Consider the following 15,645-nt stretch of genomic DNA (forward strand, 5'->3'; position numbering starts at 1 on the left):
ACAGCCAAATCTTACAGTCATGAGCATATGAGACATGCCTTTTTACAAACCTGAAAAAGGGTTTGCATAAAGATTTTTTTTAAAGCAGGGGATTCAGCCCCCAACTAAGCATAACAACTGTACCTTTAAGAAATGAATATCCTTAGCAGTGACCATTGTGATGGTTCCTAGCCTACCACAATAGTACTGCCAGACTTCAAGCCTTTGTTTTTCTCAGTAAAAGTCAAGGGAGAATGCTCTTTTCAGGGCTGTTTTGTCTTTTGGGTTTCCGGTCATGGAAATGACCACCATTCAACTTGCATAACTAAACTAGAACTAGTTATTCACCAGTTGTCTCTGGTGGGGGGCAGAGCAGCAGAAAGGGGCAGGTGACCAGGCAGACTGAAAGCACATGATGAATAAGTAGCCAGAGGTAGGAAGGAAGCAGGTGCTAAGAAGCAGTTAGGGTGCATTGTTGAGAGAGGTTGCCAGGAGGGATAAAAGGAAGATGATGGAGTATATGTGCACCACTGAAGTTCAAATAGGGGAAAGGTCGCAGCTGGTTGCAGGCTCCCTTTGAACACAAATACAGTCATTGTTCATCATCCATTCCTCCAGCTGTGGATTTCTTTTCTCCTGCTGGCAGTATAGAGGCAGCAACAGGATAGGCAGACTGAAGAAAAAGTGGGCAGTTGGGAAGGCAAGGTTAGGTGAGCACCAGTAAGAGGATAAGAAAGAGGGTGTAGAAGGAAAAGATGGGAGCAGGAGACAGTGGGAGGAAGTGATAGAGAAAGGGAGGGTGTTAGAAGCCAGACTGGAAATTCTCCTATGGGTTTCTCAAAGAAATGTATTTGTTAAATGTATTTTATTGCCTTGAGTCGGATTGTTGAGCATACTGCCATCTGTGTCATTTAGTTATTGTGTTAATAAAATCTAATTGATGGGTATATTTACTAGATGGAGATATGCCACAGTTCATTCTTAAATCCCTCTCCACTGCTTTCCCAGGCAGAATCCCTGATGAAGACTTATTGCAAATGCCTCTCACTTCCTATTGGTCAATGCAATAAGGAAAAAAGAGTGCAGAGTAGTATAGGCAGGCCAGGATAACTGTTTCTTGCTGTTGCCTTCTTTTTATACACCATCACTGAACTCCTGAACTATTACATTCTGGAGTCTTATTTTGAAACTTTGGATATACATTTTCTCAGGCATAAATAAGATTCTATTTCATGTATTACCTTAATATTCCACTGGCAAAAGCCAGATTCAGTAATCTGTATGCTTACTCGGAGAGCAAGTCTTCTAGCTGTGCCTGGATTTGCATGTTTTACTATTTCATGTGGTCATTTTACCGTGTTAAGTATGTGGGACTGAGTCTTGAAGGAGAACTGGTAAAAGTCTTGGCTTAGATCCAGCGCAATGCTTACATGAGTGCAAGTATTTCCAGCCATTGAGTGCAACTTCCTTCCTTTCTGCTCCCATTGCAGTCTGAAATGCTGCTTGGGGTATATGTGTGTGTGTGTGGGGGGGGGGCTTTTGGGGCTTCAAGGAGAGGGAGAGGTGCAAAAGTCATCTGTGGCCAGAAATCTCTTCCATGGCAACTTTCAGTTGATCCAGGTCACTCTGTTCTTCCTATAAGTTTCACTTTCCATGTTATGAAGTAGCTTATGTCCTTTAAAATAGGCATTTGAAAGCAAAGAAAGAAAATAGGGTTCTGGTGTTCATGGTCACACAACCCAGCCTCTCTGTTCTGCATAAATTGATCTTGATGATTTTTTTTAAAGTTTAACAAAAGAACCTCCTTTGCAACTAGTGAATATGTATTTGACACAGAATAACACACTTTGCCTTGAAGATGTACTGATGGGACTTTTTCCAAGGTAGATGTTGGCAAGCTGCCAATTTCTGTCATGGCAGGGAAATCTGAGATGTTGCTTAGCCACCGATCCCTTGATAACATCTAGCTGCTGTGAACCAAAGACGTAAAATTCAAGAGAAGAGCTCAGAGAGAAGTTACTGTTCATACAATAACTTCTTTATCTTCCTGATTTGGCTTCAGCCTTCAAAAACAGGCTACTATCCTTTATTTTCTGAACAAAGTAATTAAGCAATTTAAATATATAATGCTTCTCAGCAGCCTCTTGACCGTATTAATAAAAGGTGATGGGTAAAAACACTGCCCCTTAGAGGCAAACTAAATATACCAACATAACACCAACATAACCCAGCTCAGGCCTTGTCCAACTGCACCAAAAGCAAACGAAACCAAAAGGCAAAAAGTTGTGTCTTCTTTAAAAAATTTTTAATGCAATCCTGAATAATTTTGCAACCAGAACAGGGTCCCAGGTATTCAATCGCGCTTTCTAGTGCTTCTTCAGTGGTTGCAATTGTGGTCTTAATATAACATCATACAATATCACCAGTACAGGTACAGGATATCATATAGGCAACAGCTCTTTAGTAAAGGGGTCACTTCTTCAATTGTGCCTCTTATCCAACTACAATAAAGTGGAAGTAGTTCAAAGCCTGGCAAAGTTAGATGGGAAAAGATGCCAAATTCTCTCCCCCTTGAAAGTATCTCTGCCTAGCTGTTTTTCTTTTTGTGGGTCTCAGTTTAGAAGCAAACTTTGCTGGGGGAGGAAGGAACCCTCAGGAAAAAGCTGCTTTCATGGGACGGGAGCATTGATGCTTCTCTTGCGTTATTCTCCTTTCTCTGCTTTATAGTAAATTGGCAGACTGGTCCTGGCATGTATATTTGCATATTTTGCATCCTGACTTTGAGCCTATTGGGTTAACTGCTCCTTCCACTGTGACTTTCAGCACTGAAGAGTATAATTTGTGTGCTTCCAGATAGATTCATGTTTTAGGCTTGAGCATTTTTGAAAGGTAGAAGTAAGAGATTCAGTATTTGTAACTGACATCACAGGGCAAGTATTTCATATAAAGACTGAACATCTAGTTAAATAAGTTTTAATTGACATTTTAAGAAAGCTACCAGCATTTTTACATAGGGTTGCCAACTCCAGGATGAAAAATTCCAGGGATTTGGGGATGGAGTCTGACAAGAGTTTAGTTTGTGCAGGAGAGAGTCCCAATGGGTTGTGGTGCTGTAGAGTCCATCCTTCAAGGTTGCAATGTTACTCATCTCTGTAGTCTGAAGCTCCATTGTAATTCCAAGAAATCTGTAGGCCTCACTTGGAAGCTGCCAACCTACTCTTCATATGAAGAATTCTAGAGTTCCTTACTGTGACAGCTCCTGAATGGAAAGTATAATTACTTTGCCTGTTTAGGCTTTCTGGGTTATGTATTTATACATTGTTCTTGTCTAGTCATCTCCAGCCACAACTGTTACATCTCCCAATTCCACCCCATCAAAAAGTATTGATACGTCTCCTCCAGTTGATCTCTTTTCAACATCTTCTACAGCAGCTCCAGTCAGGTTAGTTGAAGAGCAAATAAAATAATTTCCTGTAGAAATAATTGAAGAGGTTTGACTGTGAGGGGGAATGCCTTTTACAGGGAGGCTAAGCCACCTCCCCATCTTTCATACAGTTTCAAACAGTTATTAGAATGGCTAAAACCTGCTTTTTGGCAAATGTGCTACAGGATATTGCAAGATAATTATGGAGCCCTTTGAGCTCTGAAATACACAAATGTGTGCCAAATCCAAAGTGTATGTAACTACAAGTGTAGTTTGTGGAAATAATCCTGCACGCTGATATGTCTTGGCTTCTCATAAGATATGGAGTAGGCAGGAGAGACCCTCATGCTCCTTATTCTAGCATGCCATAAAATTCTCCGATCCATGCCACAGGTATTATTTACTGCTTGATGCTCAACGTATTAAAGTAATGGAGCTCACAGCTGTGGCAAAATAAATACATGCAGATGTGCATAACCCTTCTGAAAAGACTGTACAAGGCTGGAAGTGGATTGGCAGTGGAAATCTATGGCTTTTTGTTCTAAAGGCTTTTCCGGTCTCTTCATAATAGTGCTTCCAAGCCCTCCAGCGATCTTCTAGACCTTCAGCCAGACTTCACATCAAGTCCTGCACAAGCAGCTGCTGCAGCACCTGCAGGTGCAACTTCATGGGGAGGTAAAAAAAATTCTGTGTAAACACGTCTACAAAAATGATGCCAGTCTGAGTAATGACTGCCTCTCCCCGCCCTCACCCTGCCCCCACCATTTAAGGGGACAGATATAGATGCCCTCTTCTCCTTATGGTGACCTTTCTGTAGGTTCCCATCTTCCAGCCATTCTGCTAAAACATTATCACCATCATGTTCTGGGAGAGATTTCAGAGCATTAGGAAATAGGCCCTGGCTCCATGACTGTGTGCATGCAAGAATAATTCTACTAGAAATAGCCCATACATGGCAAACTGGGATTTGTTTTTGTTTTAAACTTATTGTAGTAATAAGGATAAGGGAATGGTAACTTTATTTTTAAAATGATTGCTGTTTTCATTTGTCAGTTTTTAAAGAAATTCCCAGCAGTATGTGATCTCTCTACTGTGGCAGCATGACCTGTGGAAATGCAGTGGCCAGTAAGAGACTGAGGCTTTGTTAGAAGGCCTCTGCATATCGGAGTTGGGATAGAAAGGGACCATGCAGCATTCCCAGTGTGGGTAATTCGGTTACATTGGAGCCAGGGAGCTGGCCTGCCCACTGTTAGTGCACTACCACTGCCCTGCTTCATAACCTACCTCTGGGATGCAAGTTCTTTTGAGGAAAGCCATATAAAGCCAGCGTTGGCTTCCCAGCAGTGAAAGTATTCAGGCTGATGCCTCTCACTTCTTGCATTCTTAATTTGGGGTCCTATTAGCAAAACTGAACATTGAATCGGAACAAATCTTGGTATCATGCTAGTTGTTTTCACTGTATCTTAAATCTTGAAAGACGTTTAAAGACACTACATGGCCTGTACCAGGATAAGAGATAAGCAATCACAACAGAAACACTTAAAGAAATGTATATGCTATAACAGTTGTACTTGCTGGGCAATCACTCTTAAAACAATCGCAGCAATATAACTTTATCGAACTTTTGACTATTTATCTATGTGGTTTATTTTAAAGAAACATGTAAGTATTTAAGCAAAGTCACTAAACTGAGATTAGCACCCTCTATTGCAGCTCATTTTTTAAAATGTTAATTCTTTAAAAATATTTTTAAAGCTAAAGCTGTAATGCTGTTTGAGAGTCCTGTATAGTTTTGAAAGTTTTTATTCCAGCAAGCAGGCAAGTGATTGAGCCTCTGGTTCGATCAAAGTGGTTCTCCATTTCTGCTAATCAGCATCTCCATTAGACTAATAAAATGCTGATTCTGCCATAGTGTTCTCATTTTACGTGTGACTTTAACAGCAGCACTGTATTCCCTGCCGTGTTGGGCTTTAATTCTCTCCTTCAATAGAAGGAATGTGACTTTCAGAACTAGAATGCTTTAGATTGGTATTAAATATGCAGTAGGCAGGAACCACAGTGGAGGTTGCCAGTTCTCTCCAAAAACTATTTAATACCTACCAAGAACATTAACCCTTGGCGTCCATGATAATCGTAAAAGGAGTTTTAGACTTTTGGCTAGTATTTGTGCACACAGGTTCATTAAATCCATTCAGTCCATGATTGAGGTGGTATCTTGCTCAGCTGCAGGCCTTCCTTTCCTCTACTAATAGGAGGAAGGGCAAAATTTCTGTCAATTTTCTCAAACTCCTAGTTTATACCACATGCCGTTCCTTAGGATCCCTGGTCTCCCAAGAACAACATTTTGGAGAACATTTCAGGCTATAATGGGATAGGGTGTGCAAGAAAGTTGCATTCCATTGAGGGAACTTTTTCTGTCAGATGAAGTTATCTCTGGATGGAACTCACCCAGTTAAACATTTCCCCCCACATTGGTTCTTGGAAATCTATACCTAACAGAATGTCCAGTATAGCCCGCTAGATGTGTATTATGTTCTGTAACCACACTGTTTATGCTGTCAAGGTTTCCATCAAATGCCTAATGGGACACAATGCATGCTACTGGGTGTGTTTCACTTGATGAGTTGCAGACTGGAGAACATTTTCTCAGATGTGACAGTAATCCATCCACAGCTGTGAACTATTTCTTTCCTCCTCTGTCCAGCTTAGAGAATGTTACAAAAAAAATCAGGAAATAAGTTATGCCAGTGTTATGTACCAAATTTAGTTTCTCCATGAACTGTCTTCTCCATCAGCGCATCTGCCTTTTTCACACAGAGTTGTGCATTTGTTAAATGCTATGAAAAAGTAAAGTGTGGCCTGTAGGATGGCTGTAAGAAGAAAACATGTAGGCACCTTCTTTTCACATGCATTTTTTCTCCAGAACTTTAAATACCCTGTCTGTTGCTGTGGTAGAAAACATGAGGACTTCAGGAAATTCCTAGGGAGGCAATATGTTTTATAGCCTTGCTGAAAAATTGTTCTCGATAACAGCATCAGGGAAGTACTCTTGGATTTTTCCATGATGATTGAATATTACTTGCCTTTCCCCACACCATAGGAAAAATTGGATGGGTATGCATTCAGCTAAGTGTAACAAATATGAAGTGCCAGCCCTCAGCAATAGAAGAACAATACACTATTGCATTTTCTGCACTGTAAGAGGAGAGGACTTGAAAACATGGAACAGACACCTCTGGGAAGGAAACCTAAACATGTCAGTTCAAAAGTGACATTAAGTCACGTTTTATCCACTAGGACTTATTCCCGTAAAACATTCTTAGAACGGCATCCCTAGTAATTCAGAATCTCAACCCATTCACCAAAAAGTTCTCAAAGTGACAGGGGGTTGTTGTGAAGGTGAAGTATGTGTATGAAGCCTAGAGCTTATCCAGGGTTTCTTAAATTATTATTTATAAAAGTCTAAATGAGCACTTATGCTCTGAACCTGGGGTACACTTGCATTTTAAAAGACAAACAGATTTCTAAAGACTGTCTTCTAAAGGCATTTTATACTGTGTGTGCTAGCCAACAATTCATGCAAAGAAGCACATGGAATATTTTCTATCCTATTCAGCAGTCCCTTCAAATTCTGGAAAAATAATTCCTGCAGTCATGGGAGCCATGCAGAGGCATAGCTATGGAGTCAGTAGGCTGCAGTAAAAACACCTTTTGCAATGTTGCTGCGTTTGTAGAAGAGGAACAATTTAACCTTGTCTTTCTTCACCCCAGGCCTCCCCCCATCATGCATAGGTATCCCCTTTGGTGGACCCTACAGCTCTGGAAATTATCTTTTTAGGGACTGGGAAGGGGTTTCAGGAACAGAGGAATTTGGGGCAATTCCATGTTTTGTGTGCAGAATGGCTGCACATATACAATGGGAATGTTTTTATAATCATTGGTCATGGTACCAGCATGCTAAGCAATAGGTCCTATAACACATAGGTATCCACATGTCCCCCCCCAATGCTCCTGTTATGTAATTGATTGGTCATGGAGGTGATTGGCTTGAACAGACTTGTAACTGGAGGAATTTGTGAGCTGTGCTTGAAAAAAGAAGCATAATTCTCAGCTGCGTAAGCAGTCTTTGACATCAAAGCAGCCTACTTAATATTTACATTACTGTTGCAAATAATGCTATTTATTTAGCACTAGACATGGTTATTTTTAGGTTCCTGAGAAGCTTAATATAGCATAACCCATGAGATGGCATTCCCTTATATGTATTATGATTTGATTAGGAGATACCATGTAACAGCATTTTGCACTCCCCCTATGCACAAACATATTCTCAAATATTTTGAAAGGTTTATTTTAAAACCTCGACTACAGTTTAAAAGATAGAAACCTGCACACACATGTACTTGTGTAAGTAACTCTTTAACAAATAATTCAGCTTCCTTTAGAAACTTTCCATTTGACTACATGGTTGGTCCAAACAGCTTCATAACACTACTGAATCTAAATCTATCATTAGGAATAATAAAAAATTGAGTGAAACAGATCTTTAGATGATATGGCTAGCTTCACATAGCAACAAGGCAATGCATATTTTGTTCCCGAAAAACAACTGTGTTCTAGTTTATAAGGTGGGTGAGAGCAAGCGGGCTTGCCACATGTATGTTGACGCTTGCTGCAAAGAAATCCAAAAGTGTTCTGAGGTATTAGTAAATCTTTGGTAGAAAAACTTCCTAGCTGTTCTGCTGCAGTGACCTATCTATTTCCAGTGGGTTTTTTTTTCACTTATGAATTTTTTACATCTAAAAATGTGGCTGTGAATGATCTTGTAAAATCTGTGGCTGCTTAGCCTGTGGATGACTTTGTGGGAAATGAGGCAACTCCATTGGATAATCCAATTTGTTAAACATGGGAGGGGGGCATGCTACTCAGACATTAGATCACTTGCCTGAAATATTCATGTAGTCTGTGCAAACTTAAAATATAAACCAGAGAAAAATTCACTTGCTTTCATACTATTCAATATGTTTTTATGGGAATTGATGACTCCATTGCATTGAGACTTGTGATACCCTTTGAGAATGCCAGTGTATATCACAGCTGGCAACTTTATGCATATAAACAGAAGGCATGTTTTTTTTCTGAAGGCGCTAAACCAGGGGTAGTCAAACTGCAGCCCCTCAGATGTCCATGGACTACAATTCCCATGAGCCCCTGCCAGCAAATGCTCATGGGAATTGTAGTCCACGGACATCTGGAGGGCAGCAGTTTGACTACCCCTGCGCTAAACCCTGTTCTTGTCCATAAACAATGATTTAAAGACATTTACTGATGATGGCTTATTAGAAGGAAAAGATAAAAACTTTGGCCTTTACAAACTTGCACTTGTCTCAGTAAGCACTTCAATGCATTAAAGAAATTCAGTGACCTTTGCTGCCCAACTGCATTAGAGATTAACATTCATGATGTTACTTTAGGTCTTTTTGAGTATATTGTGGCAAAAGGCAGCGGGGTCTTAAATGATGGTACTAAAGCATGAAAAGGCTTATCAACTAGGAAATGTATAAAATGATCTTAACTCTTTGAAGGTGAATGTGCTTAAATGAAGCTTTTGTAGCGATAGGTTTGGAGAAGTATCAAGCACTTAAGAAGTCTTTGTTTTTAGGAGCTTTGGAAAAGGAAAGCAGACTGCATCCTATAAAACCTCATGCAAGGTACCTGTGGCATGTCTGGATTTAGGGCAGCATCCTGTTGACTGAAACTAGCCCCCCTTGGCAGAGAATGACTTCTGGATAGCATGCATGTTGGCTCTGGCAGTTCTATTTAACTCTCTTGTTTCTTTACATTGCTGTCTTCTAATGGACAATGTTGCAGACCTTTTGGGAGAGGGTGAGTAAAGCTTGATTTCTAAACCAGTTCTCTGATTTGAGAATTGTTAGCAGTTAATTAGCCTAGTCTCTCTACTCTTTTTCGGCAATTTAGTGTTAGTTGGTATTTTTCCTCTTTCCTCTTCTGCTCACTGTTTCCTTTTGATCTTTACCTATGGACACATGTAGACAGTTTGGCTGCGCTTTCCAGCATTACCTCTGAGCCACAGATTTCAGACCCCTTTGCACCAGAACCCAGCCCAGCTGCTACTGCTGCAACTGCTGAAATAGCCTCTGCTTCTGCTACAACTACAGCTGGGGCTGCTGCTTCTGAAGTGGATCTCTTTGGAGGTTAGTTTGGCTCTTTGGCATTTCTTTCTAGTTTGGTGCTCACCAACAGGGGCGGGGGTGGGTGGGAAGAGACAGAGAGCACGGTTAGAACCCTCCAACCTCAGCAGCCCTGCTAAACAAAATGTGGTGCTTATGGCCAACTGTAAGCTTTCAGTCAAGGCCAATGCACCGGTTTAAATTTTCAAGAGAGAATTAATCCTGAGAGCTAGTCTCCATGGAAACATTTTGTGTGACTTTCATATTTCAGTTCTTACTTTTGTGTACCTTAAATTCTAATTATCTTGAAGCATAGCTGATAGGGAAAAATTCCCTTGTATTAATGCACTGCGTTTTCCCATGTGTGGACTCACAGAACCCATATTCCCCTAGGGATGAAGCTGCCCTTGAGTTGGCATGCTCAGGGAGTTAATTTAAATATATTTGTCCTTGTGTAGAGAATGGAGCTTCCAGATTCAAAGAGATTAGGAGAGAAATGCTGAAATGCATGTCCCATATTTTGAGAATCACAGAATCATAGAGTTGGAAGGGGCCATACAGGCCATCTAGTCCAACCCCCTGCTCAACGCAGGATCAGCCCAAAGCATCCTAAAGCATCCAAGAAAAGTGGGGGGGGGGGGGACGCAATAGAAATATTTGACAAAAACAATTATTGAAAAAAACATTGTAGTATCAAAATTTAGAGTTATAAAATTAGCATTAAAATTGCCAAACAGGAAAAAGCGTAGTACAGCAGCTGCTAATTAAGGGTCCCACTAGATAAGACTCCGTTTCTGTCAGCTACAGGTGTACAGAGCTCAAATGAGATGGAGAGGCCAGAGACAGCTTTAACTCTTGCAGTCCCACTTCAGTTTGTTAATTGAAAGGACTGTCTCTTGACATGGCTGTTAGATTTCCAGATTAAAAGAGGGGGAGGCAATTTTTAGTTAGCAAAACCACATAGTAAAACATCTGCTCTTCTTTCATGGTCATATCTAAATTGAGGCTCCAGATCACTGAAACTGATAACATTGGAGATAACATTGTGACTGCATTGTCACTGTAGATTGGTTCCAAAGCAAAGCAGTTAACTAGAAAAGAATCAGAGCAGAATGAGACTGATAAATTGATTACAGGCAGGAGAAAATTGCCTACTCTCTGCATGCCCACAATGAAAGCATCAGGTGGACCTCTGTGAGATGGGAATACAGTTGGCTGATCGCTGTAATTCAGCCTATCCCCTGACTTACACTGCATACTTCTTTCAAAACGTCTAATATGCCTGTCTCTGTCAGTGTGTTTTGATCTAACTTGCTCAGACTTTCCATAGTTCACAGTTTGGTTAATGTCATATCAGAAGGAGGAGTGAGCGCTTTTAATTGGATGTAACATTTATTATCTACAGAGTTTTCAGTATTGATTTTATTTGTTCTTCAGCTATTCATTCTTTTTTCCTCTGTGTACCCTGCTCATTTTTCCCCTAGTGTACATAAAGTATGAGATACTTATAGGATATGTTCCACAAACTCCTAACTGAATGATAAAGAGAGCCTGAAATGTTGTATTTCTTGGCTTCTTCAGAAAAGGATGGCTTCTTCCTCAGTAAAATAATAGGCTTAAAATAGTGGTTGTGCACAGAAATCTAGAAGAAGTAGAGTTGGTTCTTATATGCCGTTTTTATCTACTTGAAGGAGTCTCAAAGTGGCTTACAGACGCCTTCCCTTTCTTCTCCCCACAACAGACACCCTGTGAGGGAGGTGAGGCCTCCCTCTAAGCCCTAGAAATCTGAGATATGTGGTGTACAATACAGACAAATTATTTTCATAGTTCTGTCTGGAGTATTACTGTTCTGTGGAGAATGATATGGATTCTCAACAGAATATGCAGTATTTTAACTAGCCTGTGACACCCAGTAATTTACTCAGAAGTTATACATAAGTCAGGCTAAGAGAACAGTAATATCGTATGAAAAGAACAATTGAAAAGAGAAAACCGGGCTATAAAATTATGTCTGCGTGATAAAACATTCTTGGGCAACAGTGAATAACTACAAAATAGGAGGCCAAAGAACAGCTTCATAAATTGCAGCCCAACTTGGAAACTCTTAAATATCTCTTCAACATAGTGCTTTGCTTAGAGAGCAATAATATGTTGGCTTGTTGACATGGTGCCTCTGTGCTGGTACCAGTAGCTGCCAGGAGCATGTTATTCTGATGGGGACACTTCATTGCATTATCACCTAGCTTTACTCTAAATTAAGGTGACCAGATTTTAGCATTGGTAACGTGGGACACCATTGACCCCGGGGGGAGGGGGGTTCTTGATTAAAAATCTAGTCTATATGGAACAACAAACATTTTCACAGAACGCAAAAATAGTATTGTAATATATATATTTACTTGCAACACAAGTACCAGGTGCCCCCAGATGTCCCTCCAAAAGTGGGACAATCTGGTCACCTTACTCTAAATCCATAATCACATGGTAAGAATCTCATCCAAGTTGTATGTCACCTCCAAAGTAGATTTTGGCAGCTTCTGCAAGCTGGCCTTTTTGTGTGAAGTGGTCTTCTTGTTTGGGGGAAAGGAAAGTGCTTTTGGGGTCACCTACTTTAGAATTATGGTGAATATCTTGGTCAATCATTGGGGTCCAATTGAGCAGTTACACTGGCACTGAAGTCCTTGTACTTAAGGTTGGGTTACCGTGTCCCCCCCTCCAGTCACCCCTGGAAGAGGTAGTACGGTTGTCAGACCTAGGCTGAGAAACTTCCTGGAAATATGGGGAGGAAAGGGACATCAGCATGGTACAGGGCCATAGAGCCCACCCTTCAAAGCATCCATTTCTTCCAGGGAAACTGATAGCCGTAGTCTGGAGATAAGGTGTAATTCTGAGGGATTCCCTGGTCCCACTTGGAGGCTGGCATTCCTACGCTACAGATAAAGCTGCAGCACACATGAAGGAACAGCTGGCATTGGCATTAGACTTGGTGCTGACACATCAGTAACTGCCTCTAACAGCACAAATTATTATCTCTGGTGTTTGCAAGGCCTTCTCTATTCCTGGGAGATGTGTTTGTGCTGCCTGCAGAAAGGAACTTCATTCTGTTACAGAAGTTCAGTTCCAAGATACTGTGTTTGTTAAAAGTATAAGCTTTTCAGGAGCACCAATTTCCCCAATTGTACATTTCATATGGAGCATGCTACTGATTAAGAGAATGCTCAGGTAAGCAGAATGCGACCTATACAACAACTATGAAATAATCCCCGTCTAGAGTTCCATCTATTGCTTTTTTTAAACAAAAGAATGTTTCTTAACTTACCTGAACACTTTTTTACTTGAACTGTTCTCAGATTTTTGGATAGCTGCCATGCAGTTTGTCATAGTGTGTCCTCATAAATGAAGCTGTCTTAAAAAAAAAAACTTCAGCACATTGAAAATTGGGCAGACCCCATTTCCTGTTGCTGTTTAGCTCTTCAGCAGAGCTAAAACCAGCTTTAGCTTGTTTTGTTGTAGTTCAGATGCATGTCAACATGAGCTTTTTAGAATAGCTGGCATCAATAGTATTTTTGTGTTTAAGGTGGGCATTTCCATGCTACTGTTATGTATCTTGCATTAACAGCATGCCAAGTTTTCTATGTTGATGAAATCATATCTGCAATCTTTATTTTTTTTCTTTCCAGAGGGTATGTGACATCTGGAAAGCTGTTGGGTTGCAACCTAAAGAATATCTTGTATTTTACAGTCTTACAGCCATGGCTGCTTCTCCATTTCTCTCCTAGTTTCTGCCCCCTTGCCCCTCAAATCTGCTGGAGCAACGCAGGACAGTATATTGCTAAATAGTAATGGAGGGTAGGTAGTGATGCTGTGCCAGGAGATGCAGGGAAAACTGCAGCAGCTTTTTCCTCCTCTGCTGATGGGCTGTTAAAGAGACGAGAAGCTTCTGCAGATTGCAACCTGACAACCCAGCTTGTAATTAGTTTTCCTTCAAGTCCCACTTCTTTCCTATGACCATCTCTCAATGGCTCCAAGTGCAAAGATTTGACAGTGGTATTCCTGTGCTTCTCAGCTGCACCATACAGTTTTGTAGGCATCTTCAGCTCAAGTGTTTTCCTGCCAATCAAGTAGAAGGTTGAGGAGCAGCACAGAAAGGATGCAGCCTGATGCTAGGCAGCATGGTTGGCTTCTGATAATGAGCCCAGGGTGACTGGACATAAAAAAGAAAGCTGTGCCTTCCTTCTATTTCTCCAGCTTGTATAGGAAGTTGTTCTTTGAACATATTCTACTTTGATCGTAGGGTTCTTAGCTAGGAGACTAATTTATACTGGGAGGTAATCACGTAAGGACTCCAAGGCTAAGAATAATGGCATGTTTTGAAAACATTGCATAAGAAAGTCAATGCTCAGAAATTACCCTTTCACCATCAGGCTGCCATTGGTTCTTTAACTTATGTTCTGACTGTAACCTCAAGGGGCTTTTCGCACGCCTTCAAAATCGCACAATGGTTGCCAATTGAAAACGCTACTGATTTGCCGTTATGCACAACGTCGTTGACAATCTGCCACACACCTGAAAACGATCTGCAAAAAGTGCTTCCTTGTAGCGCTTTCAGGGAAATCCACAAAAGTGGATTCACCCTCCGGAAAGCGATACACTCCTGCAACCAATCTGCAACACTAGCGAAAAAGACCTGTGCGTTAACATTGTTGCGGTTTCTACAAAGTCCCTCCCCCTGGTTCTCTCCTCTGATCTTCCGGCGAAGCGATCGCCATTTTTTTTTCTCCGAGCGAGCGGGGATAAACGCACCAGCGAGCCTCTGTTTAGAGGCTTCCCCGGCTTCAGTCCCTCCCCTTCAGTCACTAAGCACAAACAAGAGAAGCCCGTTTGCTGATGTATTTTCCCTTTATTTGTTACACATTCATTCAGCCGAAAATCGGGCCCGTGAGAGGGGGGGGGGTTTCACTCGGAGGGAGCGTGGCAACAAATAAATGACAGCTCAAACACACCAGGCAGCTGGATGGGTCTCTCCGTTGCAACGAATCAACACAGATTCGTTGCAATGGCTCTGGTTTTTTTTTTTTTTTAACTTTCTAAAAGGGAAAGGGGCTGTTTGGGAGCATGCTAACGGCTACCCATTAGATTTTCAGCCGAAAATCGGGCCCGTGAGAGGGGGGGAGATTTTTTTTTGACTCGGAGGGAGCGTGGCAACGAATAAATGACAGCTCAAACACACCAGGCAGCTGGATGGGTCTCTCCGTTGCAACGAATCAACACAGATTCGTTGCAATGGGTCTGGTTTTTTTTTTTTTTTTAACTTTCTAAAAGGGAAAAGGGGCTGTTTGGGAGCATGCTAACAGCTGCCCATTGGCTGCTTGACGGCCAGGGGCGGGACGAGCTTGGCAAGAGCGCTTCCTTTCTAGCGATTTTTGCCGAGACCGGAAGCCTGTGGGAAACGCTACAAAACGCAACTGGATTCCACTACAAAGGCAGGTATGCATAACGACGAATTCCACTATTTTAAATGGCGATTTTTCATTCAGCAACCAATTTGCTACAAAGATCCCGGTGCGAAAAGCCCCCAAATATTACTAATCCTGATCTGCTTCCACCCTCCAGAACCATCGTTTGGGATCAATAATTTCAAATTAATTATTACAAGTCCCAGACGTGCCAGTCTTTTGAAACATATGGAATGTGAACAGAGATCATTTTTAGGGTCCAGTAGCAGCAGTTTTTTGAATGAGGTGTTCATATTCTAATGGGTTAATTTTATGGGAAATTATATTTTATTAAAAAGACAAGTATTTTTCATGCTGTAGTTACCACAATTTAATCATGTATGATGGACCATTCTTCTTGAAGCTGCAACCTAAATCACTGGTGGAAATCAAGGGCAACGCTGAACTGGCATGAATTTGTAAATAAGGGTTGACCCATGACTTGGACATATTATGCCAAGCTCTGCCTTGCATGATGAAGCATTATACTTTCCCAACCTAGTTAGATCTTGTGACACACCTCAATCTGGACCACAACATTAAGTTAAATTGAAAA

At 41.2% G+C, this 15,645-nt stretch overlaps 1 protein-coding gene across 24 annotated transcripts in view; it reads left to right on the plus strand.

Annotated features, from left to right (window-relative positions):
- Positions 1-15,645, plus strand: part of SNAP91 (synaptosome associated protein 91) — an 85,339-nt gene that overhangs the window by 49,175 nt on the left and 20,519 nt on the right. For 16 of the 24 annotated variants that reach the window (XM_077305481.1, XM_077305545.1, XM_077305561.1 and 13 more), the window contains 4 exons: positions 3,312-3,421; positions 3,975-4,078; positions 9,275-9,289; positions 9,457-9,618. In XM_077305481.1, coding sequence (XP_077161596.1) covers positions 3,312-3,421; positions 3,975-4,078; positions 9,275-9,289; positions 9,457-9,618 — 391 coding nt within the window. Of the gene's footprint in view, positions 1-3,311; positions 3,422-3,974; positions 4,079-9,274; positions 9,290-9,456; positions 9,619-15,645 lie in introns of those variants that run through there. The other 8 variants (XR_013225838.1, XM_077305597.1, XM_077305632.1 and 5 more) reach the window with 2 other exon arrangements.

This window comes from Paroedura picta, chromosome 1 (genome assembly GCF_049243985.1).
Source record: "Paroedura picta isolate Pp20150507F chromosome 1, Ppicta_v3.0, whole genome shotgun sequence".
In the NCBI taxonomy this organism is placed as follows: domain Eukaryota; kingdom Metazoa; phylum Chordata; class Lepidosauria; order Squamata; family Gekkonidae; genus Paroedura; species Paroedura picta.